Source organism: Mus pahari, chromosome 16, assembly GCF_900095145.1.
Source record: "Mus pahari chromosome 16, PAHARI_EIJ_v1.1, whole genome shotgun sequence".
NCBI lineage: Eukaryota > Metazoa > Chordata > Mammalia > Rodentia > Muridae > Mus > Mus pahari.
This window is the reverse complement of record NC_034605.1, coordinates 43237694-43265009: the sequence shown is the minus strand read 5'-3', so window position 1 is coordinate 43265009 and position 27316 is coordinate 43237694. Positions and strand designations below refer to the sequence as shown.

Sequence of the window (27316 nt, the reverse complement as noted above, 5' to 3'; positions counted from 1 at the left end):
GGGAACATGGTGACACACAGACAGAAAGGTGCTGGAGAAGTAGCTGAGAGTTCTACATCTGGATCTGTGGGCAGTAGAAGGGAGAGTCACTGGGCTTGGTTTGTGCTTTTGAAACCTGGCCCACCCTCAGTAGCACATTTCCTCCAACAAGACCACGACCTACCCCAGTGAGGCTAGACCTCCTAATCTTTCTCAAATAGTTTCACTTTCTGATCCAAGCATTCAAATATAGGGGTAGGCCAATCTTATTCAAACCACCATAATGAGCAATCAATTTGTACATGTTATATACTAATTTATCTGATTCCATTTTTATTAATATTTTTGGTTTGCATACAGAGAAGCAAGCTTCACTGGGTCATCTCTCTCTCTCTCTCTCTCTCTCTCTCTCTCTCTCTCTATCTATCTATCTACCTATCATCTATCAATCATCTATCTACCTATCTACCTATCATCTATCTACCTATTATCTATCTATTTATCTATCTATCTATCTATCTATCTATCTATCTATCTATCTATCTATCTATCTATCGATCTATCTATCTGCCAATCATCTATCTATTATCAATCTATCTATCTATCTATCTATCTATCTATCTATCTATCTATCTATCTATCTATCTATCATATATTTATATTTGTTCACACTTTTCCCTTTCCATGTCCTCCCTTCCTTTCCTGCTGGTTCATTTCTTCTTCCAAATTCTCTCCTCATTCTGCTTTCAGGGCATATATATTCTGTTACTCTCTTTGGTAGGTTTGTTTTTTTAAGGTATAATTAATATGCAATATGATTAGTATGATTTTGATACTACACTTATATAACCACAACCACAACCAAGACATGGAAACTTAATCAACCCCCCTACCACATCTTCTGCATTCCTTTGCAGCCAATTTTTGTCTCCATTTAGACATAGTAACTCCTGTCTATAGGTTTGTCTTTTCCAAACTGTCATACAAATAGAACTATATACTATGTGGGATTTGAGTTTATATCCTTTTCTTTTTTTTTCTTTTTTTGGATTTTTTTGAGACAGGGTTTCTCTGTGTACCCCTGGCTGTCCTGGAACTCACTTTGTAGACCAGGCTGGCCTCGAACTCAGAAATCCGCCTGCCTCTGCCTCCCAAGTGCTGGGATTAAAGGCGCGCACCACCACTGCCCTGCAAGTCTATATCCTTTTCTTAGCAATCACGTTTTAGATTTATTTAGCTCTTTCCATGGATGTACTATAGCTGTGTATTCAACCATTTGTTGGTTGAGGGTCATTTGGACAATTTATACTTTCTAGCAACGAGAATCCACTGTAAACATTAACATATGAATTTTTGTGTACACAAAAATTTAACCTTTGTTTTAAGAGATTCATGGAAGGGATATTGGCCCCTGAAGTGAGCATCCTATGTACCCACTAGCCATTTGTATATTTTGCTTTGTAATTTGTTCTTATGTTTGAATAGGAAATGTCCCCCAGTGACTCATGTGTGGAGTATTTGGTCCTTAGATGCTGGTGTAATTTTTGAACGTGGTGAGGACTTTGGGAGGGGAGGACCCATTAGAAGATATAGGTTACTGTGGTATACTCTTAAAGGTATAGCTACTACCTGGTCCCTGGCTCCCTGATTCCTATCTAATGAGATGCATATACTTAGCTGCAAGCTTCTATCACCCAGATGCTCAGCTGGTATTGAGTCAACACAGCCTAGGACTGAAATCTCTGATGCGACAGACAGACAAAATAAACCTTTCTTCCTTTATTTTGTTTATGTCAGATATTAAGGGAGAATGAAGAAATGGAATAACATGGATGTCTATCCATGTTATTTACTACTGGGTTGCTTGCCAAGTTAGTTTCTTGTTTGTACTTAACTTGGCTTTGTCTGTCTGTCTGTCTGTCTGTCGTTTATTTGTTTTTCAAGATAAGGGTGTATCTAGGAGTTCTGGCTGTCCTGGAGATACCAAGCCATCTTCAAACTCAACAAAAATCTACCTTCCTCTGCCTCCCAAGGGCTAGAATTAAAGGCATATACCATGACACCCAGTGCCAAATTACTTTCTAATTAAATATATTGTTTTCAAATTCTAGATATGAGCTATTAGATATACAACTTAGAAACAGCTTCTCCCAGCCTGTAGTTTTGTTTGGTTTTTTGGTTTTGTTTTTTCTGTTTTCATGTGTTTCATTGAGCAGAACTTTTAAATATCCCTCAAGGTCCAATTACCATAAATTTCTGGTCCCTAGATATTCTATTAACTCTAGATACTACTGGGAAGGTTGTTTTGAGGGGAAATTCGAACCCCACATCACCTGGTCTTAAGAGGCAGATTCTCCAGGCCAGACAAGTTTTGTCATGTTGACTCTGGCAAATGCTACCAGAAGAGCATGGGAGAGCAGCCTGTGCTTCACAGGGCAGGGTAGCCTACTTGATTTCTCTCTGAGCCTCGTCAGTCATGGAGCATCACTTTTGAACTATGGAACTGTGGGTATTTGAGGCTATTAGTTTTCTCTTCGTGTGTTTTGCAGCAATAGAAAATTAGTATGACTATCTTTTAAAGATGAAGCCTTCTCAATTTGAAAAGTTAACATATTATTTTTCTCATTTCCTTTTGACAGTTATTTTAGTATTGTAGCTAACTATAAAAAACTAGCAAGGGTATAAAGAATTTTCTCCTAAAATTCAAATAGTTTTATAGTTTTATTTCTAATGGTTATTTCTTCAGTACAGTCTTAAGAGGGGTGGGACTCTTAAGTTTTAAAGATACACTCTTTTCTTTATGATTATACTTTAAATTCTCTTCTTATATTTTCTTTTAACTTTTCAAGCTGTGTTTATTCCATTTGTTCATCGACAAGATGGTGACTCTGGTGAACAAAACTTTACCAGCTTGACTCAGGGTTAATCCCTATTGACAGCTTACTCACCAGAATATAGGTCACACTTATTTTTCTGTCTTTGTCTTGTAGATATTTGCTGAAAATGGGACATCTTAGCCAACACACCGTAACAAATAGGATTCTGGATGTTTTCCTTGGAGGCCTGTTTATTCTCTTTTGTTTGTGTTATTGTCTGGCTTGTTTTAATTTTAATAAAGTGTTGCACCTGTTAAGTCTGTCTTCCCTGTGATGTGTGGCTACTGATGTTAAAATTTCAATTCATTTGGTCAAAATTGAAAAATTAAATTGTGGTTATTGCTATTACTAAGTGTGTGTGTGTATATGGTGTGTGTGTGTGTGTGTGTGTGTGTGTGTGTGTGTGTAGGCATCATGTGCCATTCTTTTCATGTGGAGGTCAGAGAATATGCTTTGAAGGTTGTGGGTTTTTTTCCCATTTATCATGGGGTCTAGTCTTCAAACGTAGGTCATTAGACTTGTGTGGTAAGTGCTTTTACCAGCTGAGCCATCAATGGATTCTGCAGAGGCTCAATCATCTTTCTTTCTTTCCCTCCCTCCCTCACTTCCCCTCTTCCTCCCTCATTCCTCTGTCCCTCACTCCCTTCCTTCTGCCTCTGTTCCTTTTTTTCTTTGGTGATGCTGAGACCTGAACCCAGAGCCTCTTGCATTCAAGTATTATATTGCTGAATTACACATCCAGCCCTAGCACTGTTTTAAGTGTGTGACAAAGAGCATTCCCATGGCTCTTCCATGTCTTTCCAGTTTGCACAGCTCAGTGCTCGCCCAGTGCTCATTCTCAAATCCCTTAGCCAGTATGATGCATTCTCTGAGTGCCAGATCTGGGTGAGGGATACAGAGCACTTCCAAAACTCAGCTGTTCACAGCTGACTTTCTTCCAGGCTTTCCTGTTCTGTTTGGTGTGCTTTGTGTATTTGCACAGGATCTGAGTAAACGGGTTGTTGTTGGTAGTGTTGTTGTTGTTGTTGTTCATGGTGGTGGTGGTGGTGGTGGTGGTGGTGGTGATAGTGTTGTCGTTGTTGTTGTTGTTGTTGGTGGTGGTGGTGGTGATAGTGTTGTTGTTGTTGTTGGTGGTGGTGGTGGTGGTAGTGTTGTTGTTGTTGTTGTTGGTGGTGGTGGTGATGGTGGTAGTGTTGTTGTTGTTGGTGGTGGTGGTGTTGGTGGTGGTAGTGGTGTTGGTATTGGTGGTGTTGGTGTTAGTGGTGGTGGTGTAGGGTGGTGTAGGCCCTCTGAGTTTTCCCTGCAGTGTTATCATGCAGGATAAGTTGGAGCATCCAGCTCAGTCTCCTTTGGTTCACCCCCCAGCTTCTCCCTGCCAGATTTCTGACTGACCCAAGGTCTGTCCAGGGGTCCAGGTACCTCTGTCCTCTGAGTGGCATGCCCTCTCTATTTAATCTCTCCTCTTCCTGGACTCAGTTGATAGGTTTGTAAGACTGTTTGAGATCCATTGGCTCTCTAGTCTGTCATAGGGAGGTTGTGGATGGCATCCTGGATGCTGTGAAGCCATTCCTCCCACTGCTATCTCATTTTTATACTGTCTTAGCCAGGGTTTGTATTCCTTCCCTAAACATCATGACCAAGAAGCAAGTTGGGGAGGAAAAGGTTTATTCAGCTTACATTTCCACATTGCTCTTCATCACCAAAGGAAGTCAGGACTAGAACTCAAGCAGGTCAGGAAGCAGGAGCTGATGCAGAGGCCATGGAGGGATGTTGCTTACTGGCTTGCTTCCATAACTCAGGAATATCAGCCCAGGGATGGCAGGACCCACAATGGACCCTTCCACCCTTGATCACTAATTGAGAAAATGCCTTACAGCTGGATCTCATAGAGGCATTTCCTCCAGGGAGGCTCCTTTCTCTGTGATAACTCCAGCTTGTGTCAAGTTGACACACAAAACCAGCCAGTACATATACCTAACATATTTCTTCCAAGGGTCCTCATTTACTCATATATATTTTCCACCTTTTATATAGAGAACATCTCACACATTATATTAAATTGTCTGCTAGTTCTAATATCTGGGCAACAATGAATTCTATTCATTCATTTGGTTTTTGACTTATTGATTTGGTCCTTTAGTTTTGTTAAGTTTCTAAGAGTTGATGGTCACAAGAATCGGTCCTATTTTGTCATTCTCTTGCAATTACATCATTATATTTTGATGCTCATCACTCCCGCACTGCTCTGCCTTACTCTCCCTTCCACGTGCTTTCTGGTCCCTTTTTCCCTCTTCAATAGTCCCCTGTGATCTTGTGTCACGTGTATTCCTTATCATTTCTCCCTGTCTTTAAGACATTTTTTTCTCTGTCATGGTACCTTGCAAAAGGAGAATTTATATATTTCAGGGTGTTTAATGACATTCCAATCTCTAATTACCACATAAAATAGGATTACCTGTGCCATGGCAGTATAAATATTTCTGGACATTGCCAAATTTGGTAGCAAAACTGCTCCTTGTTTAGAACCACTTCCCTGGATTCATCCCACCTTATCTCTCTTCCAAGGACCTGCGGAGCCAATGGGGAGAAGCCTGGGAGTGAGAATGAATCCCACTTGGGTTTGAAGACCCTGTGGGCTCTTATTCTCATGTTAGATCATTGTGCTAGTCAGTGCACACTGTAATGGAATGACTAAGAGAACAAAGTTAAAAGAAGGAAAACTTTATTTTGGTTCACAGTGACAGAGGCCTTAGCCTGTGGTCCATTAGTGCCATTAACTGGGCGTGTGGTGGAGAGAATGTGGTATACATGGCAGCTGAGAGGCAGGGAGGAGGGAAGGATGGAAGGGAGAGAGAGAAGGAGACAAAAAAAGCATGTTGATATCCTAGACTGAGTGTTCAGTGACCTAATTCCATGGGAGTTCCACCTCTTCAGGGTCTCACCACTCCCTGCTAGTATCAACGATGGGTTTTGGGGGAGACACTTAACCAATCATGGCTGTCATATTCAGATTTTTAAAACCCATTATTAGGGTTTCAGTTGATCTCTTCTTCCTGGTGTATGAAGGGTTTGTGCCTGATAAAGACAGTTGGGGTTACTTCTTGTAGGAACTTGCATCATCTCTAGATTTAGTGTTAACTAGTCACTCTGTGGCCTCAGTTCTTATCAGCTCTGCGGAGAGTCACCCAGTCAGTCTTCATTCCCTTCCAAGGTCTGTTTTATATGGTTCTTTTCACTTACCCCTCAATATAGATTGAGATGGTAGGAAACACTTGGGTAGAAGGAACTTGAGCAGTACGGCATGGTGGAATCAGGCCTAGGTTCCTCTTTAAGGTCTTTAAGAGTTTAAATTCGATGCCTGTGGGGTTCCAAAAAGAAGTTGGATGAGCTGAATGGGCTCAGTCTATTTGCTTGTGTTTTACCTGACCTGTGTCTCCTTTGAGTGCCAGGCTCAGAGAGTGTGAACACTCTCCCTGCCTAAGGATCTGGAGAATTTATTTGGGTTGTCTGTATATAAATGGTATGTATCTTATAACAGTTTTGCGCATATTCTATTGTCTTAAAGCTACTTTTAAAGGGACCTATCTATCCTGAGAACATTTCATTTATAGTAACTATGTATCAAGCTCCCAGGACTTTTCTGGCCCTGCCCTAAGCTCTGAGGATACAGCAGTGAATACAACAACCCTGGTTGGTCCTTAAGGTTCTATGCTACCGTGAGTGGTCAGCCATAGGGAGGAGAGGGGCTGTCAGCCTGGAGTATATTGCTGGCACAGTTTGCCAACCTTCAGCCCATTAACTGCCAACTGCAACTTTTCACCCTTTGTCGGCAAGCTTTGTATATCATCAGAGGATCAACACACTGGAATTTTAATTGCAATCTTCTCAGTTTTGAACAAGGGCTCGATATTTTAAAAAAAAAAAACCTATTGTGCAGCGTTTGCAGGCAGGCTCTGGTGTGTGACCTCTGTCTAACTCCATCTTTGTCCTTGCTGTTCTGCTTGAGAAGAGAAATGCAGCGGAGTGACAGCTTTCCTTTTGCTCATCCCTCTCTGAAGGCGACGAGCCAGTCGGCTGAGACTTGGCCATGCCGAGGTTTGATTGGCAGCACGATTTAACAATTCCGGAGAAAGCCACTTGGAGAACCATCCTTAAAACAAACAAAAAAAGTGACCATAAGAATCAACTGTGATTATTCAACCTAGACTTCATAGGGCGCAGTGGACAGTCAGAGCCGCTGCCATGAATCTGATAGTCACATTCAAAACTGGCTTTGAAAGAAAGAAAGAAAGAAACAAACAAACAAACAAAAAACAAAAAAGCAGGATCTCCAACATAAGAACCACACTGGACTCCAAATCTGTGTGTGTTGTGAAATGGGCTCATTAGTTATTGAGGTAAGGGTTCCCCAAAATGTTCATACTGAAGGCAGGTTTTTATCCTGTAAATTACAGTTTGTTACATTGTATCTGTTTTCATTTCCCAAAGCAAAGATCGTGTGGATAGAGTAGATTTTTCTAGAAGGATTAGCAAATGCCAAATTTTCGGACTGGCCCCTGATCTAAGTGAGCATTCAGTGGCCAGGCTTTGTGGAAGTCATGGTGGCTGTGTATTCACCTCTGAGTCACTGACTTTATTCCTGACTGGCAAGTCCCACCCACCATCCTGTCAACTTGTCACTCATTCCCATTTCCCCTCCTTTGCTCATGTCCCTTTCCTTTCCTTTTGTCACCTGCCTATGCAGTCTGTCCATCCATTCCCCAGTGTTTCTCAGAGCCTCGTGAATCCCTCTCCAGGGGTCACTGAGTCTGTCCTGATTACCTTCTTTCTTTGGCTTCTAGAACTCTATGTTCAGCCATTTGATTTTGCCACAGCTCTTAGCAACTGAAGGCCCCTTCCTGCCTTTCAGTCAGTGACTGTTCTTTGCTTGGAAGGGCCTCAACTCAAACTCCAAGAATTGAATTAGGGATGCATTTTTACACACCAATATTTCCATCAGGGCTATTCTTCATCAGCCTTAAGGTGATATTTGGCACTGAATTTGAGGGAAGTGACTACAGTACCCAAATTCCAGTTCACAGAAACTTGGGAGCTGATGTTCTTTCTTTGCAAACATTGCCTGACCCACACTTTCAGAAATCTCCCAGGAAGAAGATGCTCAGGGCCACGCCCATTGCTCATGAGATGAGGAAGAGACAGTTTTTAATTTCCTTTCATGATTGCTGCTTTCACATGGCATAATGCCTGTTTCTATGAAGTTACACTTCAGACTCAGATAGATATATAGATATAGATATAGATATAGATATAGATATAGATATAGATATAGATATAGATAGATATAGATATAGATATGGATATAGATATAGATATATTGAAGTAATGAGTGATGTTATTTCACAGTTACACTCTTACTGAGCTGAGGTTCTATCTGGATATTTGTGTAGGCAGGTGAGTAAAGTAACCTCCTTCAAAAAAAGAAAAAAAAAAAGAAAAAGCCAGGTGACATCACCTTGAGTCAATGTTTTGTGAGCATTCTATGGATATTAATAGAGGTGACATGAATATGTTCTTTGGGCATATCCACTTCCAAATACCTGTCCGCAAAGTGTGTTTATGAAGATAATAAAGTCAACAAGTTGGCACGTCAAAAACACTTCAAAAGATAAACATTAAGGCAAACTCCAAGGAAACAAAATGGGTTTTTGCACACGTTCCACAGTGCTTCTGCCAAATATGGCCAATTCAGTCACTCTCCGTTACTACGCTGGGGTCGGGGGAAGGGACAGTAGTGCCAAATCCAACTTCAACCTCTGCAAATTTTCTACATATTCTCCATTCTGTTGTGGGTTTTGTTGTTGTTGTTGTTTAATTCATTGACACATGTCTCACTTATTTTAGAAAAATGATCATTCGATGGAATCTTTGAATCTTCTATGTTACTTATCTGAAAAGGAACGGTCTTAATGTGAGCAGTAGATACACTGATAGGTATCACGAGCTCGCACACACCCTAGGAAGTGACTCTTAAAGTGTATCTGCCAGTCGGGCAGTGGTGGCGCACGCTTTTAATCCCAGCACTTGGGAGGCAGAGGCGGGTGGATTTCTGAGTTCGAGGCCAGCCTGGCCTACAGAGTGAGTTCCAAGACAACCAGAGCTATACAGAGAAACCCTGTCTCGAAAAACAAAAAAACAAAACAAAAAAAGAAATAAATTTTAAAAATATAACTCACAGCTCTGAGGAAGAAGTGTCGAGGGTAGCCATCATATATCCTGTGGTCTGTGGTCAGTGCTAGGCAGTGACAGTCACTTCAGAAGGGCCAATTCTAAGGTTAAAAGGTGTCTTTGCTGAATTGCGTAATAATTTAATAAATGCTGAGGTCATTGTTCATTTGTTAAGGTTTCTCATTTATTATAGGTCATTTGGCCTCCAGGACTATTCAAGGGCAATATGTTTGTCAACTGAAATAATTCAAGGAGAGGAGCTGGAATTTGCTAACTTATTAGCAACTTATTATTAGTCATTTATTGCCTGACCCCCCACCCCCGCCCAAGGAATTTTTAAGAATGTTAAAATCCCATTTCCCCTCATTAAAATTTTAATAAGCTGTATCTTTGCTGGATATTTGCAGAGATATCTGTTTGGCTCAGAACACGTTTATTCTTGATTTTATCAGATTTATTTTTTGTATTTATGATTGTTGCAAAAACTAGATCAATTTTTTAAAGATAAACAATCCAGCATCCTTAGGTGTGACAAGTTTACACTGGGCCTTGAATAAAGAATAAATTTTTTGCCTTTTGGGCTGGAGATAGGCAATTTTGGTTCTCTGAATTTTTCTTTTCCTAGAGCTTGCTTTTGTTAAATGTTTTATGAGTATGCACTGCTTCAAGGTTTTAGGAGTCTGACTGAAAGAGCAAACATCCACAAGACGACACCAGATTAGATCCCGATGATGTTATAATTAGAATTCTTGAAACTATTCAGTGGCATCAGAGTCCCACAACTCCAGAATTTCTCCATGTATCTTTTGATCAAGTCGATTTATTCTGTTTTTTCCCCCCTCAGGAACTCGATTTAAATCTGCGTATCGCCAGGGACACAGACAACATGGATAGAGAGGTGAGATTCATGTTAATAGTAGTCTCCTTTTTGATATTTCCCTTTTAAAGCAGCCTTTTTTTAGCTGGATTTTTCATAATATTCATGCCCGGGAAAGTCCAGGACGGAGCCGAACTCCAGTGTCCTTTGTAGCACTCAGGAGTAAACAGAGTGATTAACGAGTTGGGCAAAGAGCACGGTGGCAAAGAGTCTATAGACGTTAAACAAAAGTGCCTTCAGAATTTCAGGATTCCCATGATCCATAAGAGGACCTCACTGCGCCTGTCCACTGTTTCTATTTTTGATTAGATTTATAAACACAGCACCACATATTTTCATGTGGCTTTATTGCCCCGGGGCAGAATTAGATTGACTGCGCTGAAGCTGGGAGGCTGGAGGGTTTTGGGCCGGGGCTGAAGTGAAATAAGTAGTGTAATTGTTTCTGTGGAGCGAACGTGGGACCTCTTCTGCTCTGAATTACACATGGCTCGGCCCTTTGACCTAAGCAGGCTCAGCCATGGCGGGCGCAGCTCCTAAAGTTGCACGGAAGGGTCATCGCCTAGTGAGCTGGAACGTCATCTGTCAGGCGAGATGCCAGCCAAGGACTCTATTCAATTACACCCCTTCCTGGTGACACACATTTTGCTACCACCTCAGCTTCATTTAACCCTCTGTCACATCCGTTATTATTGTATCAGGAAGTGTCAATGAGGGGCCTTGGTGGATCCGCAGGACCGGGGTCCTTTGCGAGGTCCCCTGAGCTTGGTTTTTAGTTTACTAGATTTCAGATCCTCTTCAGGGATGTGTGTGCCAAACTATTCGAATGTCGAGATGACAGTGTTGTTGAACCAGTGAGGTTTTGAAAAATGTTAATAAGCCATGCTTGCAATTTTTCCCCCTTACTGAACTTAATTGAAACTCTTTGAAAACAGATACAGCCCTTGAAATAATTGCTGCTAAAGGGGGACAGAACTTTGAGGGAAATGTTACCTGCTGACCATTTTGCAGTGGCAGAGAATCCATTTCCCTTAAATTTGACAGTGAGTTGGATAAATGCATTGACCTCTACCTAGACGAAATTCTGTCGTCAAATACTTGCATTTTACTTAATTTTTCTCAGTAAGTCAAATTTCAAAAGTCACCTTAAGCCGAGTACCCAAGGTTTGCATTCAGACATGTGTCGTAATTTCTAGTTATTTCCAAAAATTAGTCCTGCCTCTTCTGAAACAAGTTTAAAAAATTGAAAGTGACTTTCTTTCAAGGCTAATTTTGTAAGCAAACATCTTCATAACTCTTTTATGGGTCTGATAGCTTGGCAATCATTCCGCCAAGCCTCAGTTCTAAGTTCTATGGCATTGACAGGTTTTCTTAAAGAGTACATAAAGATACCCTTAAAAACTTGTGTTGACTTAATCTAGGGACTCTGACACAAGAAAATGGAGAGGCTGTTAGCAGATCAGTCACAACAGAATAAAAACCATAAGCTCCCCTCCCTTATAGCTGAACCCCTCCCTCTTCTCCCTCCCACTCCCCTCCCCCCCCCCATATTCTCATTAGTTCACACTGCTGTTGTTCCCCCACCTGACTTGACAGGGAGTGCTCAGAGCAGACAGGTGCAAATTGCAAGCGTTTCACTGTGGCTATTTTTCTTTAAATTGACAAAGTAATAGAGCCTGGGGAACACAACAGGTTCACAGGGAGGAAAGTCTAAACAGAGACAGGCCAGCTGGCTAGGGGGTTCAATAGAGTGACCTGCTAAATCACACCTCCAAGCCACTTGCCAGAGAACAGCCCTCCAGTGTCCTTCGCCTCAGCCTTTTTTTTTTTTTTTTTTTTTTACTAAGGGGAAGGTCCTACTGAATCTCGCTTTGGCTCTGATGTGTTGTAAAAGCCAAGGTGGATTTGACCAGAATCCAATATACCTGTTCTTTGTCGTCACTTCATCCCCGCCCCCTACTCGTCCCCACCAGAGCTATTCAGCATGGTTAGCTACGAGGAGCTGGACCAGATTGATAATGGTTCTATCCAGGTCCTTCTTGTCTGATTCACATGAAGCCCCAAGCAGTGAACAGAGGGCTCACCCTCATCTCCGCCCCCCCAGCTCCCAACCAGATGAATCTGCTGAGCTTGTCTGTCGAAAAACAGCACTTGTTCTATTAGGAATACCCAAGTTTATTTCATGGAAGAGACACACCACGCCAGCCTCTGTAGGGATCAAAGGCACGTAGTTTTTGAAAAAGGACCGGGGACCCTGTCATCCCGAAGTGGCTTGTCTTTGTGACTACCCAGTGTGCCCTAGAACTGTTGCATGCAAGAAGCCATTGGGGCTCTGAGGCCTCTGACTTCCTCCGACTGTGGGATCTGCCCATGTGGATATAAGGGTAGAGAGACAACTTGTTTACAGCCGGACAGAAAACAGCCAGACATAAATGAGGGCTGACGGTTTCATAGAGCACGCTGGCTGATCCCAGATGCAATGTGACTGCCCTGAACTGAGCGATGATCCGTACAGTATGCAGAATTCGCTCTCTGGCTGGTCTGTGCCCACCAGCCTTGAAAAGTCCTCTTCACTCCACAGCCTCGGCTGAGTGCAACCAGAGCTGAACAGCATGCAGCACCCCGGGACGGGAGGGGTTCACTCTGGGACGGATTCCTTCTGACAACGATCACATTCTTTTACAAACTTACGGATTTGGGTTGTCACTGGTTATAAATGAGTTTGTTGTTGCTCAAGTTGGCTTACTCCATGAGAGATTTCCTTTCCAGTTGAGAGTGCACGCATCAAAATGTACTTGGTGCTTTTTTAGTGAAAAGAAAGAAGATATCATGGAAAATGTTACTTTTTCAAATTTTCATATGGTGTTCCTTTTTTTTTTTAATTTTCCTTTGTACAGTTCGAAAATCATTGTTTTTCTCCACCAATATATACCATATTTCTAAAATGAAAGAGAAATAGATTTTTTTCTTAAGAATATACATGACAAAAATGTGTTACAAGGTGGAGATCTATATGACATTGTGCTTCTGGTTTATCCTACAGTATGTAATATCACGGGATGTATGTAACACCATAGTAAATATGTAACACCACAGTATGTAATATCATCACAGGATGTGTGTAACACCATAGTATGTATGTAACACCACAGGATGTATGTAGCACCATCACAGGATGTATATAATACCATCACAGGACGTATGTAACACCATCACAGGATATATATAACACCACAGGATGTATGTAACGCCATCACAGGATGTATGTAACGCCATCACAGGATGTATGTAACACCATCACAGGATGTATGTAACACCATCACAGGATGTATGTAACACCACAGGATGTATGTAACACCATCACAGGATGTATGTAACACCATCACAGGATGTATATAACACCACAGGATGTATGTAATGCCATCACAGGATGTATATAACACCATCACAGGATGTATGTAACACCACAGGATGTATGTATCACCATCCAACACGTAACTACACAGTATGTATGTAGCACCACACTATGTCCCCTTAAACATTTAAGACGACTGGTCTCATGCTCTCTTCACACCTCAATAAAAAATGGGCGAAAATAGAAGATGAGAAACTGCTGGTCCTGGTTTGATGTAGAAAGCCACTTTGCATCTCAGCATCAATTGAACACAAAGGAGAGAGACCGGCCTGGGCTGTAGTCACTGGAGATTTAGTTCAGATTCCTAGACCATTTTGTTTATTTTCAAAACTTAATTGCTATCAGAGAGAAGCAGGAAGATGATGGTAACTGTATCCTGTTCCTTTAATTTATCTGAGTTTTGAAATATGCTACCGATTATTTAGTAGGTTTAAGGGAATCCATTTAAAATGATACCATTTCCTTCAATGGCAATGGATGGGAGGATGAAGAGAGAAGGCTAGTGTTCCTGGAGGCACTGAGGTGGAAATCTTACCAGGAGAGAGGTCTGAATTGAGAGAGGGTGGAGACAAATGCAGTTCACACCACGTAGAGGTGCCCATGTGTAAAGGAGAGAAAAGTCAGGAAATTGGTGGAGAGAAGTCGGAAATCACTCTTCATTTCCTTTTAAACACGTGTTAGCAGCTAAGAGGTCACAGAATACAAAATGTCACTCGATAACCCTCCCAGGGGACCCGTCTGGGGGGGGGTTGTGCAACCAGACATCGACTCCTTTACAACACGTGAACTTGACAGAAGATCTTTGAGACCTTTCCAACGTCTAAGAGCAAGCGTGTGATTTCATTTGAAGTTCCTCGGAAGGAAACGAGGTCTATCCACAGGGCCACATCCTTCTATTTAAAAGCGCATTTAACTCAATTGGAAAGGATTGAAGTGCCAAATTTACTGAACCATGTCAAGAAAACTAGTACCTGCTGCTATCTCGGATGGAGGCTGTGAAAAAGAAATCACACTTCAACCTTGTTCTTAACAAAATGTCAGAACGTGTTGCGAACTGCGTTTCTAGGAGTTTACCTAGTTTTAAATGAGTATGGTCTACTGGTTTATAATTAAAACAGAAACTATGTTAATTGTGTGATTTACATCATATTATAATCTATAAAATGCTGTTGTTGTTATTATTATTATTATTATTATTATTATTATTATTATTATTATTTGTGTGTGGTTGTGTGTATGTGTGTTTACCAGGGTACATGTATGGAAGTCAGAAGGCAACTTTGTGGAGTTAATTCTCCTTTCCCTTTTATGTGTGTTCCTGGGACCACACTCGGGTCACCAGGTTTGCATGGCCTGTGCCTTTACCTGCTGAGCCATCTCACAGTCCCAGCCTGTGTTAATTGATACCCAGCTACAGTAACATTCATCTAAACAATTTGTAGGATCTGTACCAGATTCCATGACAACCCCCGATGCTGTTTCCATCTTCTACANAGAGCGATTATGCCCAATGCACCACCTATTCTATGTACNTAAATAAGAAACATTAGGAATTCAGAATTATGTTAAGAAAGGTTTACCCTTAACTTTAAATTGTGTGTGTCTCTCTCTGTGTGTGAGTGTGTGTGTGTCTATGTGTGTGTGTGAGTGTGTGTGTGTGAGTGTGTCTAGTATAGAGCATAGAATCTTCTGAAATGGAAGCTGAACTTGGATCTTTTAGAAGAGCAGACTGTTTCTTTAACTGTAGAGTCACCTCTCTAACCCTAGGAATTTAGAATTCTTAACCTGGAAGAAAAGGAAAACCTTAGAAATTACTGAATGCTAAGCAAGGTGTGCCCTGATTTTTTTTTTTTTTGAAGTAATAAATTGACATCGCTGTTGAAGGTTCTTGAAGATGTTTAACACAGAGTCTTGAAAAGTGTTCCAAGCTTATCTGGAACTTTCTAGGTAGCTCAGTTTTATCTCAAACTTGACATTGCCCTGTCTTAACCTCCTGAGTACTGGGATGGCTGAAGTACACCACAATAGCTTTTAACATTTTTCTTTTACACCAGGCCTTACTTTCTTTAAACTTGAAGACCATCCTCCTGCCTCACCTCCTTCCCTCAAATGCTGGGATTGTAAGACTGTGTCAACACATCCACCTTCTAAATATCTTTTGAGTAGACTTATTTTCATCTTCAGTTTGGTTTCTAGTGTATGAAATAACTGTAACATATTGTACGGTGAACATGTTTTTTTTTTTTTTTTTCAAAGAAAAGATTCTTAGAAAACAAGACCTTGCTTTTAGTTGACTTAAGACATATCAATTAAAAAACATTTTTTGTTGGTTTTTTTGTTTGTGACACACTGTATGATAATTTAATTGCTCTGCAATGCTGTAAGACTGCTAGAAGTATTTTTGAAAGAGGTCAGACTTATTGTAGAAATTTTAGCTAAAAATTGGAACACTAGATTCTCCCCTACCTCATCAGGGCTTCAGAGTGGACAAGGTGCTGTTTGTCATTTTGAATATCTTCTTCAGACACTCGGTCACGGGCTGTCTAAGCTGTAGCATCTTTGACTTGGTGATAAGATGTCTGAGGTCCAGCATCCTTTCCATCAGGATGGACTGTCTGAGAAGAAACATCCCTTCCATCATGATGGACTCTCTGAGGTTGAGCATCTTTTCCATCACTTGTTGTTCCTACAGACTTCATCTTTCATGATATTTTACTTATCAACTTGAGTTTTATCATCTGTCTAAATTTGGGTATTTCTATCACAGATATTTTTTTTTAATTGAAAATGACAGTTACCCAGGAATTATTTGGAACTCATAAGAGTACAGAAGCTTTAATCATAGTTCTAGCTATCCATTTCCATGGTTGACCACTCGTTACGCATGCTAAGATTAATGGGCTTTTCGGGCCTATAATGAATTTTAGTTTTCCCTGGTGTGGCCCCTCACGAAATCTTTGAGACTCCTATAGAATATGACTCTCTTGGTATTTTGCCGCATCTTGTCTGCCACTGCAGTTTACCAAGGTTGGATTGTATACACGGTTGTTCATGATACTATTTAAATCAATAATGACTTCACATATTGGATTCCAGCAGTTTAAAAACAAATGTGGATGCAACCAAGAACAAACAGGCAGCACATGCAAGCTGTCATGTGTATGTGTACCAGATTCCATGACAACCCCCGATGCTGTTTCCATCTTCTACACAGAGCGATTATGCCCAATGCACCACCTATTCTATGTACATAAATAAGAAACATTAGGAATTCAGAATTCTGTTAAGAGAAAGGGGTGTGTGTGTGTGTGTGTGTGTAAGAGACAGAGAGAGAGAGAGAGAGAGAGAGAGAGAGAGAGAGAGAGAGAGAGAGAGAGAGAGAGAGGTGTTCCTGTTCATGTGTACCATGGCATGTGTATAGATAATCAGTAGATAATCAGAGATGTAGGCCTTCTCCTCCCTCTTTGAGATATAGGCTCTTTTATTGCTTTATTACTGCATGATAGTTGGCCCGGACCCTTTAAGGATTCTCCTTTCTATGTCTCCCATGTTACTGTAGGAGCACTCAAAGACATGTAGTACATTCGATTTATGTGTGTCCTAAGGATTGGAGTGCAGGTCCTCATGCATGCCGGGCACGCACCCTAGCCATCTTCCCAGCCCACATGCAGATTTTCTACAAGATAACTTCATTCTACCAAAGTGAGATTGTATCTAAACCCAGTCTGAACAAATGCAAATTGAACTGTGCAAGTTTTCCAGTGTTCTTAATTTGTTGAGGGCGCTTTGTATTAATTAAAAATGACGAAAACAAAGTATTTTAATGTGACCTTCATTTGGCATTTGTATTAACTTTTCTTATCCTATTTTATTTAATTCTTCCACTTCTGATGTTCAATTAGTGTTTGACCCCTTTAGGAGAGATGTAAATTAAATGACATTTCAATGCCATCCGCCATCCCATATTTAAAATACTGTGTTAGTTGTGGATCATAAATGATGATCTTCATTCTTTAGCTAATTTATTCATTTAACAATTTCCCTCCAGAAGTTTCAGCAGAAGGCTGTGAAGCAAACTAAGCAGAAGAAATCCACGTCGGCTGAATTTCTGATGGGTGAGCCTTGCTTGATGAGCTATTGCTCATAATTTGTGTAAGGATTAATTAACTAATTACAGACAAATGGCTGAGGGCGAAATTTTGCTCTAGCTTGTCAGGGTGCAATTTGTAATTATTTTAATCATTTATTCTTTTTTTTTTTAAGAGTTAATTTTAACCTAATTCTGTTTTGGTGACATTTGAGGACGATACACTTGAGTCTTTCTGCACAAGAATTACTGAGAGTAATTTTCTGCTTAGCTCTGGAATCCATCAGCCTATTGTGCGATCTTCTGACCTCCTTGTTTTGCTCTAGTTAAAGAATACACAGAATCAACCGAAGGTGCCGGGAATCCAGGTTTTAACATGAACAGCCCAGAACTCTCCGCGCATCAGATGCCAAAAGAGAAAGTTATTAGACATGACATGCTGGATCACACCCTTGCAGCTCATCAACAAAAATCCAGGCTGCCAGCTTCAGTGGGACACAAAGGTTTGACTTCAGTCCTGATCACACTCACACTTGCTGTTCTTCTCATCTGGCCTGGGCATCCTGAACAGGAACCTGGCATTCCACTCAGTGTGCCTACGCAGGTTCTGTGGAAGATTTGTTTGGGCTAGGATGCGGGGTGATGCAGCTGAGGACCTGTGCAGCCTTTGGGTACAGCTCACACACACACAGCTTTGTGGGTGAAGGACATGAAAGAATGAATTCACTCTTCTTTGGGCAGTTAGGATGAACGAGTCCTGCAATGACTGCCCGAATGCTAAGACTCTTGGCTATGGTGCAGACTGGGCCTTGGAGGTTGACACTGTTGCCTATAGAATGTCACCAGGCGAATGGAGTCGAGAACTAGGTTGATATTTCATTTTGGGCTTCAGACTGTAGCTGTTCTTCCCTTTAGTGGGATCATATTTTCTGTATAGGTTCTAGAAACACAGGCAAGAATTTCCAAATAAATGAAGAAATAATATTGTAATATTTAGAATCCCCTTGTAGTAATTTGCTTGCAAAGAAAAGCTCCTTTATTTTCAGGCTGAGGGGTCTCTCTGGTCATCGATTCCATCACTGCCTATGGAAGAAAATTTTCTCTCCTTGTAATCTCTCTTGCAATACCCATGGCTGTTCTTCCTGCCCTGGGAGCTGCATTTCTTCTAAGCTCAGATAAGCCTCTACCTACAAAGAAAGAAGTCATTAAAACTTGCTGTCTTTGCTCTCATCTTTATCCCGAACAAGCCGGAAGACATCAGAATTTAATGACCAAAGAGCTTTTTTGAGGGGAAACTCTGAAGTAATGAAGCATGAGCTGGTGCAGATGTGCTCTCTGCTGGTCCCACTTAGCAGGCTCATCATGATTCCCACCTGTACAGAGCAGGCCCTCCATATCCCAGTAGGTTAGCTTGTGATGTTTAACTCCTGAGGCTCAGGGGAAATTCTGCCAGCTTAGCAGTTGCCTCCCTCTGCAATCATATCATATCATCTCTGTTCACATCAAACAGATTTAGTTCAGCTCTTCCTTTCGTTGCACGGTGTATACAAGTGTTTTTCTTGGAAGCCCATGGCCCAGTGAGAGGATGGATGGCTAGCAACAGTGTAAATCCATGAATATCTATGATATATTAGCCATACATTGGCTGCTGTGTGCACAGCAGATCCCCACATATCTCAGGAGTTGTGTTACAGACAACAAATTCAACAATGATCAAGACCTTGTGATTCCTAAACTGTTGTTTTTACTTAACATCTAAAAAGTCACTCAATAGCATTTCTATGTTCCAAGCATTGAAAGGGAAGGCTGAGTAAAGGCAGTGAGATATATATATATATATATATATATATATATATATATATATATATATATATTACTGGAAATTAGTTCCCTGTCCACAGGTAGATGTAAAAGAGTCTAGGAGTTGTTGTTCGCAAGGAGACAGGTGTCATGCTAAAACTGGAACTCTGCTGCTAAAGAAGAAGGTATCTGCCTCCCTGAAAAGCTCAGACCCACATGGATAACAAATCATGAAACTCTGGAACTCCTGGCAGTGTGTGAAGACTGCTTCACAGGTTGGAGATCCTCCTCCAAGGAGCTCTGCACAGTAGGGAGTCTCTTCTCTCCAGCAGTTGTTTACCTTTCTTGTAAGCTTGGGCTGGGGCGTTGTCATTGTCACCGGTTTCAGTAACTTGCTGAGACTTAAGAGATAGTTACTTCCCAGGTCTCATTAGCTTCCTTTCTCCCTCCAGGAGGGAATATTTTAATTTGGAAGAAATTGTTACCTAATTCAGAAACAGGTAAATATGTCCTTTAGGTAAAAGTACATATTACTGGCAAGTGTTAGCCAAAAGAAAAAAAAATATAGACTATATAACATGAGTCACTGTAGTACTTTTAAATTTCTATGAGTTATCTTAATAAAATGACTTAATAAAAGTGATTTAACTTTAAAAACATCTTCTTAACCATCGTCAAAATAGCATACTATCAACCCACAATCAATGTAAAATGTCCAGTATTTTGTGTTTTTTTTTCCCTCCCTTTGGCAAAAAAAAAAAAAAAAAATATGTATATAATTTCAGATCTCAACACTAGCAAGTCCCCATTTTCAAGTCTCTGGGAATTGTCCATGAACTAAGTATCTTGCTCAGCGAGATAAGGATGGGCATGCGAAGTAATAATTTTCATGAGTGATAGTTGGCCTGATTCTGGAAAACAGAGAAAAGCTATAATCCAAAGTAAAGCCAGGTGGAAGCAACCAAAGATGAAAAGGTTTTTATGGGGAAATTCAGGAAATGTTTAGCATCTGTACCAATCTAGTCAGACAGTGAAATAGAGAGGGGTTTACCATGTCTGTCCTGGAACACAGCCAACTTAGAAAAAGTGCATTTGATGCCTCATCCCCCCACTTTGGGAGAGCCTCTAAAAATTCAATTGCAAATGAGATGTGCGATTTTATGGTCTGTGAACAAGGAAGAATATTTTAAATATGTGAATTTAGAAACTGCCAGATAGCATAGAACACAACGTTCCTTTTTAAACAACTTTAAGAACATTTAGACCGTCTGCCAATGCGATTACTTAGACAAGGAGAAGAGCCATACATCCCCCCGTGATATTGTTGTAATTAGCACAAATTATCATCTTACAAGTACATATCAGCACACTTGCCCCTTAACAATGCATTTTAAAGGAAACCATTGTAAATGATGGCAGATTCCAATGCTACTTATTTACATGGGCTATCTCAAGGATATATAAAATTATTAGACTAAAAATAGTGTCTGAAGGAGAAAGTCTAGAAAAGGGGTTTTCTAAAAATAAACTTTATATAAGAAAAGATCTTAAATGTATTATGGCTTAAACCCAGAAGCAGAGTATGAGAGTTGTGAATCAGTATACACCTGCTGTGGTAGTTTGAATGAGAATGGCTCCCAGAGGTTCATATATTCAGATCTTTGATACCTAATTGATGGAACTGTGTGAAAGAGATTAGTAGGTGTGGCCTTCTTGGACAAGGTATGCCACTGTGGGTGGGCTTTGAGGTTTCAAAAGCCCATTCTATTTCCAGTTAGCTTACTCTACTTTATGGTCTAGTCTCAAGATGTAAATCTCAGCTCCTGCTCCAGTGCCATGCCTGCTTGCATGCCTTCCTGCCTTCCTGCCTTCCTGCCTTCCTGCCTTCCTGCCTTCCTGCCTTCCTGCCTTCCTGCCTTCCTGCCTTCCTGCCTTCCTGCCTTTCTGCCTGCCTTCCTGCCTGCCTGCCTGCCTGCCTGCCTGCCTGCCTGCCTGCCTGCCTGCCTGCCTGCCTGCTTCCATGCTCCTCACTATGATGGTCATGGACTCTGACTCTCTGGAACCATAACTCCCAAATTAAATGATTTCTTTTATAAGTTGTCTTGGTCATGGTGTTTTGTCATAGCAATAGCCAAGTAACAAAGGCATCTGGCTCCAGAAACAGATGGGATGACAGCTCCTTGATAGTCCGCTAAGATTTTAGAACAGTTTGGATGTCCTCCTTATTTACTTGTGCCTCCCGCTGTGAAGACATCCTCATAAGCTTCCTAGTAAGAGGTTCTCAAGGAAAGCTACTGTGTGTTGTCAAGTGTGTGCTAGGTTCGTATTAGGCATTTTGGTGTGGTGTGAATGGTAAGTAAATCGGGGTAGAAGGTGGACATTCAGACCATCCTGCCTGCTCTTGCTGTACCTAGAGCTGCTCTGCTGTTGCATATCAGCTTCCAGGGAAAGCTGATTTCATATTCTTTCAGTGACTACTGGTCTTTCCTTTAGAGATAGTTAGCAGATGTATGAGTCCACCATTGAGTTTCCAGAGAATTGCACATACATCATCTGAGGTTGCCTGTCTTCAGCATTGTTTTCTTCTTTTCTGTGCACACTGCTTGCTGTTCAGGTCCCAACATCCTTGTCCATCATCCTCTTTGCTCACTGCTGGTGATGTGCCAGCCTAATAGTAACTAGAGTTCTGAGGAAGAGAGGTTGAGGATTCCAGATATTGAAAAGGAGAGCGGTAGAGAAGCCACAGCTGCTTAGGATTTCAAAGAGAGCAAGGTAGTGACACAGGTTCCTAAGCCGGTGAAGCCCAAGACTGGGTAGATAGAAAGATCATCTTTACCATTATGAGTATATAACACGGTGACACTAAAAAGCAGTTAAAGACCATTCTAAATTGCAGGAAAATGAAATCTGGGCCAGGTACAAGAAAGAGCCATGGAAGGAGGTTAGACGGGGAGAAGCCGTAAGAAGTATGGAGAGAGTACCTAGCAGGCAGCTCAGTTTATGTGGGTGGTGCCATTGTAAATGGCAGTTTTGTGTTTATTTTTTTCAACTTCTTTTAATACTTCAGTTTCACCCAGACTGTATGGGGAAGAGAGAAAAGGAAAGAACTAAAATTACTCTGGTGAATAATAGGCCGGCTAAACTATTCTATTTGTTAAAAAGGGATGCCTAGAACACCCTTCTAGGGTCTCTCACTGACATCCAGGATGACATCATTCCCATGATCCTCAGCTGTACATCTCAGGGTAGCATCTCCCTTAGAGGCAGTTGGGCTGTCAGGGTATTAGAGTAAAAGCAGGTTGTACCGAGAGTTCCTTCATGGTGAACAACACCAATGATTCCCGACTGATTTGGATGGAAAGATTCCATGAGCTTAGAGAACTGACAGTGCCGTTGGACAGAAACCAACCTGCCTGCAGGGTTAGGAAGTTTGAAGTACAGTGACTTTCATGGTGGCACAGTCATGTTCCAGTAGAGCCTTCCCTGCTGTGATGAGTGATTATCATGTTTGTTCTCTCCGCTCTAGGCGAGAGAGTTCCATTGGTCCTGCCTAGGCTACATTCCTGCATCCTGGGTTTATGACAGAGGGTGGGGGATAGGTTCTTTTAAGCCCTCCTGGCTTCTGCGGTAGTAGACAGGCCTCTGGAGTTATTGACCCATCATGCCTACACAAGACAGGGGTCTGGAAAGATGCCTCAACAGCAGTCAAGAGCAGCACCTGCTTTTCTGGAGAAGGTGGCCTCAGTTACTCACATGGTGACTTACATCTTTTTGTAACTACAGTTCCAGGGGATTTAATGGCCTCATCTGGCTTTCACAGGCATAGCATGCAGGTAGTATATAGACATCCATGCAGGCAAAGGGAACAAGAAATTACAATGTAATTGGTGACAGGAAGCCAAAGCATGACAAAGGAAAAAAAATAAATGAATTAATCAAGAATTTTCTTAGTATCTACTGCAGTTCATATGTCCAGAATTATGTGTTGAACACATCTCACTATTGATGGAAACAAGCTGTGGTAGAAGAGGACATGGTATAGGCATAATTATTTGGACATAATTTCTGCACTGTTCTGTTTAAAATTATGGATAACACTGAATTTCCTTATACATCTCTTTATTTTGATCTCATTTATTGAAGAGGACATTTATTGGATATTTTCTAGTTTTCAGGCATTATTCCATGTGTAGGAACAGATGTGAGAAAGTAGACTTATAGGACCTCCATGATCCCCAGACATACTCCAGCAGCAAGATCAGACTATGGGAACTGTGGAATTTAGAACTGGCTAATATCAGTTAGTTGAATACTTCCCAAAAGCAAAGACTGTGTTTCCTTACACAAGGTTTGTATAAGTACTTTATGAATAATGTTTCTTAAATTGGGCACTCTAGAAGCATTAGACAAACAAGAAAAAGTGTGAGCACATGTGTGTGTGTGTGCACACTTGCATTGTGTATGTGCTTGTGCATGTGTGTGCACATGTGTGTGTGCACATGCATGTGTGTGCCTGTACATCTGTATGTGTGTGTATGTATATGTGTGTGTTCATCATAACATATAATATTGAGAATACATAATCTGAATATGATGGGTTGTTGTCAAAATATATGCTCACTAAAAGTATTACATACAATTATAATCAAGGGACAGAGAGACACACATGTGGGGAAATCTGCTTGTTGGTACATGTGGTAATCTGAGCTCTATTTCTAGGGTCTATATGGTAAAAAAGAGAACTGACTTTTCTCAAGTAAAATATACAAATAAGATGCAAAATAAAATTTTAATAGAGCTGTACAATAAAGAACATAAAATAATCTCATGTTTAGTTTTTGGTCCCATCCTTGAAATATTTTATAAAGTATATGTACATATTCCAAAATGTGAGAAAATGTGACATCTAAAACATGTTTATTTTATGTTTGGGGGGACTAAACCTATAATCTAGCATACGCTGAGCAACGGCTGAGTCACTGAGTTGCACCCCAAAACTCATGCACTTTGTGGATAAAAGCAACACAGTTGTTACAACTGATCCCAGGCGAGCTGATTAAGTTAAACTACGAGTTAGGACTGAGTATGTCTAAATATATGTGAGCTAGAGTGGCCTACTGTGAACAGAGATTTCAAATAGAAGAATAAATGAGCTAGAAAAATAGGTTTTCATAAATCAATGACATGGTTTGGCATCTTAGCAATTGGACAAGAATTGCTTTTTTAAAAAGAGAAACATAATTTTCTCTAGATATTGGGTGAATTCCTCGGAAATATTTCTTGGCCACTGGAGTAAAAAGTGGAGTGTTGTGATGGAGTTCAGCATTGAATTCAGCCTTCTGTTCCAGGGAACAGCATTATGCTCCCTGGGAAAGACTGCTAAAAGGGTCAGGCATATGACAGGGCCTTGTGTTAATGTCTCAGGGCCAGAGACAAGAAGATTTTAGGATTATAGTTCTGTGATTTCCATAATGCTGTGTCTACTGCTCATGCCCCATGGTCTCATCTCAGGCACTTATTCCTGAGTTTTAGGGAGAGATTATTGACCAGATTGTTGCCAGCATCCTTGTCAGCCCTCCACTCACCTATAAGACAGTCACATCTCTTCCCTTGGCACTGTTATGGAACGTGCATGGGAAAGGCATGAGTTCAAGACTTGACTAAACCAATGCAGATGCTACATAGAACATGGCTTGAACCAGAAAGGATATTAGCTACAATCGGTGTTAAAGTCCTGAGAGCTAGCATGGCTACAGTTTTATAAATAGCAGGAAGTGATTTCTTCCATGTGTGTGTGTGTTTTTAATTTCATGTGCATAGGTGTTTTTTCTGAATGTATGTTGGTATAAGCGTCTCAGATCTCCTGAAACAGAAGGAAAAACAAAACAAAACAAAACAAAACAAAAAAAACAAAAACAAAACAATTGTGAGCTGTCATGTGGGTGCCTGGAATTGAATCTGGGTCCTCTGGAAGCCATGCCAGTGCTCCCAACTGCTGAGCCATCTCTCCATCCGCTCTTTTATGTGCCTTTATAAAGATGTTTCAGGATGTGGTTTCATGATGGATGTGTGGTCATTTGATTTGATTTGATGTGTGTAGCATCTCAACAGTAGGCCGAAAGGCAGAGGCCACATGGTGAGGACAGAAAATGATAGGCAGACCACAGAAGATAAACACAATGAGTCCTGGGCATCTGTCACTGAAGATCTTTCCAGGAAAAGTGAGGGTCTCTTGAGGAGCTTGTCAATGGTTGAGTAGTAGAGAAACCTGGGCTAGAGTTTTAGGGTTGTCATCCTCAATTTGTCTTCATTGCACATGAATACAAATGTTTGTGTTTCACATAGGATGCAGATACTTGTGTTCAGTACCCAGCTTGAAAGGAGCACACACACACACACACACACACACACACACACACACACATACACACACGGTGAAACACTTCCTCTGTAGTGCACATAACCTGGGTGATTTCAGAAGTGATTTTGTATAGAATGGTTTACATTGTTCTCATTTATAGCTGTTTTTCCCTAAAGATGGAGAGCAGATTTTGTATAAAATTTATAGAACGTGTAAAAAAAAAATATATATATATATATTTTTTTTTTGCTTCAGGACATTTCAACTCTTATTAAGAAAAAGGAAATATATAGGAAAATCATTTGCTTTAGGTTTATTGAACTGACCTGAATTTGTGTCTTTAGAAACTATTTGGTTCCTAAGTGATTTTAATCTTTTTCATTGATTTAGAGAACTAAAAATAAATACCCAGGAAAGCACCCTTCTCACTGAAACACAGCAACATTTGATGTAGATATTTGATGGACAGGATGACATATTCTAATGATTTAGACAAACCCGATTTTTTACAGAGATAATATTTACATCAATATCTGATAAGTGTATGTAAACAATTTAAGTGTCCTTTTCTTATTTTAGGTGAATCATAGAATTTGAGAAAATTTTCCAATTGGAAAGTTTATTTTAGTCAAATATTGGAAGTTTGGAAATGTCAGTAAAATAGCAAAACTTTAATTCACTTTCTTCTCAAAAGTCACTGCTTAGCTATAGAGACTCACACAGACTTACCCAAGAAACAAAGGGTCCATTGTTATTTTGCATGTGTGTTCAGACCTGCATATGTGTGTGTACAGCTGTGCTGCCTCTGTGTACAGTTGTGAGGGCCAGAGGGAGAGACTTGCTCTCTCTCTCTCAATCTCACTCCATTTTAGCTTTTGGGTCAGGGTCAGTCACTGACCTTGGGCCTTTCATTTTCAGCTTTGGGGCTGATCAGTGAGCCCCCAGGATCTGCCTGACTCTGTCCTCCCAGTGAAGGGGTTCACAGACACATGTTAGCATCCAAGATGCTGAACTCAAGCCCTCCCTTTAACAGCGAGCAGATTCCTCACTCAGCCTCCTTTCCAGCTCGTTTTCTATTTCCTTTTCCTTTTCAGATTTATTCATATAGTTTATGTACTTGAGTGCTCTGTCTTCATGTAAGCCAGAAGAAGGAATCAGACCCCATTCTGATAGTTGTGAGCCACCATGTGGTTGCTGGGAATTGAACTCAGGACCTCTGGTAGAGCAGCCAGTGCTCTTAACCTCTGAGCCATCTCTCCAGCCCTTCTGTTACTGCTTCTTTAGGTGGCAAGCAAGGATCACCTCTATACTCTCTCTTCAAGTTAATGTTAGGGAAACACCAAGATGTAGGTTTGAAAATATTGTCAGAGATTGTTGGCTAAAGACGGAATATTGTAAGGCTCACTTCAGTGGTCAGGTATACACCACACTACTCAGTTCAGTGGTGACAGATGAGTTCAATGACTTATGCGCCACTGAAATGTATGTGTCTCTACTTAAAAGAAAAAGTGAACCATGGGATGTGAATCAGTCCATAGGATGGTGATAAAGATGCTTATGAATTTTCACAAACACAGAGGTTCTGAAATGTAGACCATAGAGCTGTGCACAGAGATCCAGGGACTTGCCTAATACAAGCTCAGCTGTGTGACATAAACAGAACCAGAAAAAAAAAATGTCATTTTTTCTTCCTGCCATA

The 27316-nt window shown here is 40.8% G+C and overlaps 1 protein-coding gene across 1 annotated transcript in view; it reads left to right on the top strand.

The window, feature by feature from the left end:
* Positions 1 to 9949: 9949 nt before the first annotated feature.
* Positions 9950 to 27316, top strand: part of Ofcc1 (orofacial cleft 1 candidate 1) — a 278420-nt gene continuing 261053 nt past the window's right edge. The window contains exons 1-3 of the mRNA XM_021215991.1: positions 9950 to 9978; positions 17418 to 17484; positions 17783 to 17959. Of these exons, the coding sequence (XP_021071650.1) occupies positions 9967 to 9978; positions 17418 to 17484; positions 17783 to 17959 (256 nt within the window). The 5' untranslated portion in view covers positions 9950 to 9966. The remainder of the gene's footprint in view (positions 9979 to 17417; positions 17485 to 17782; positions 17960 to 27316) is intronic.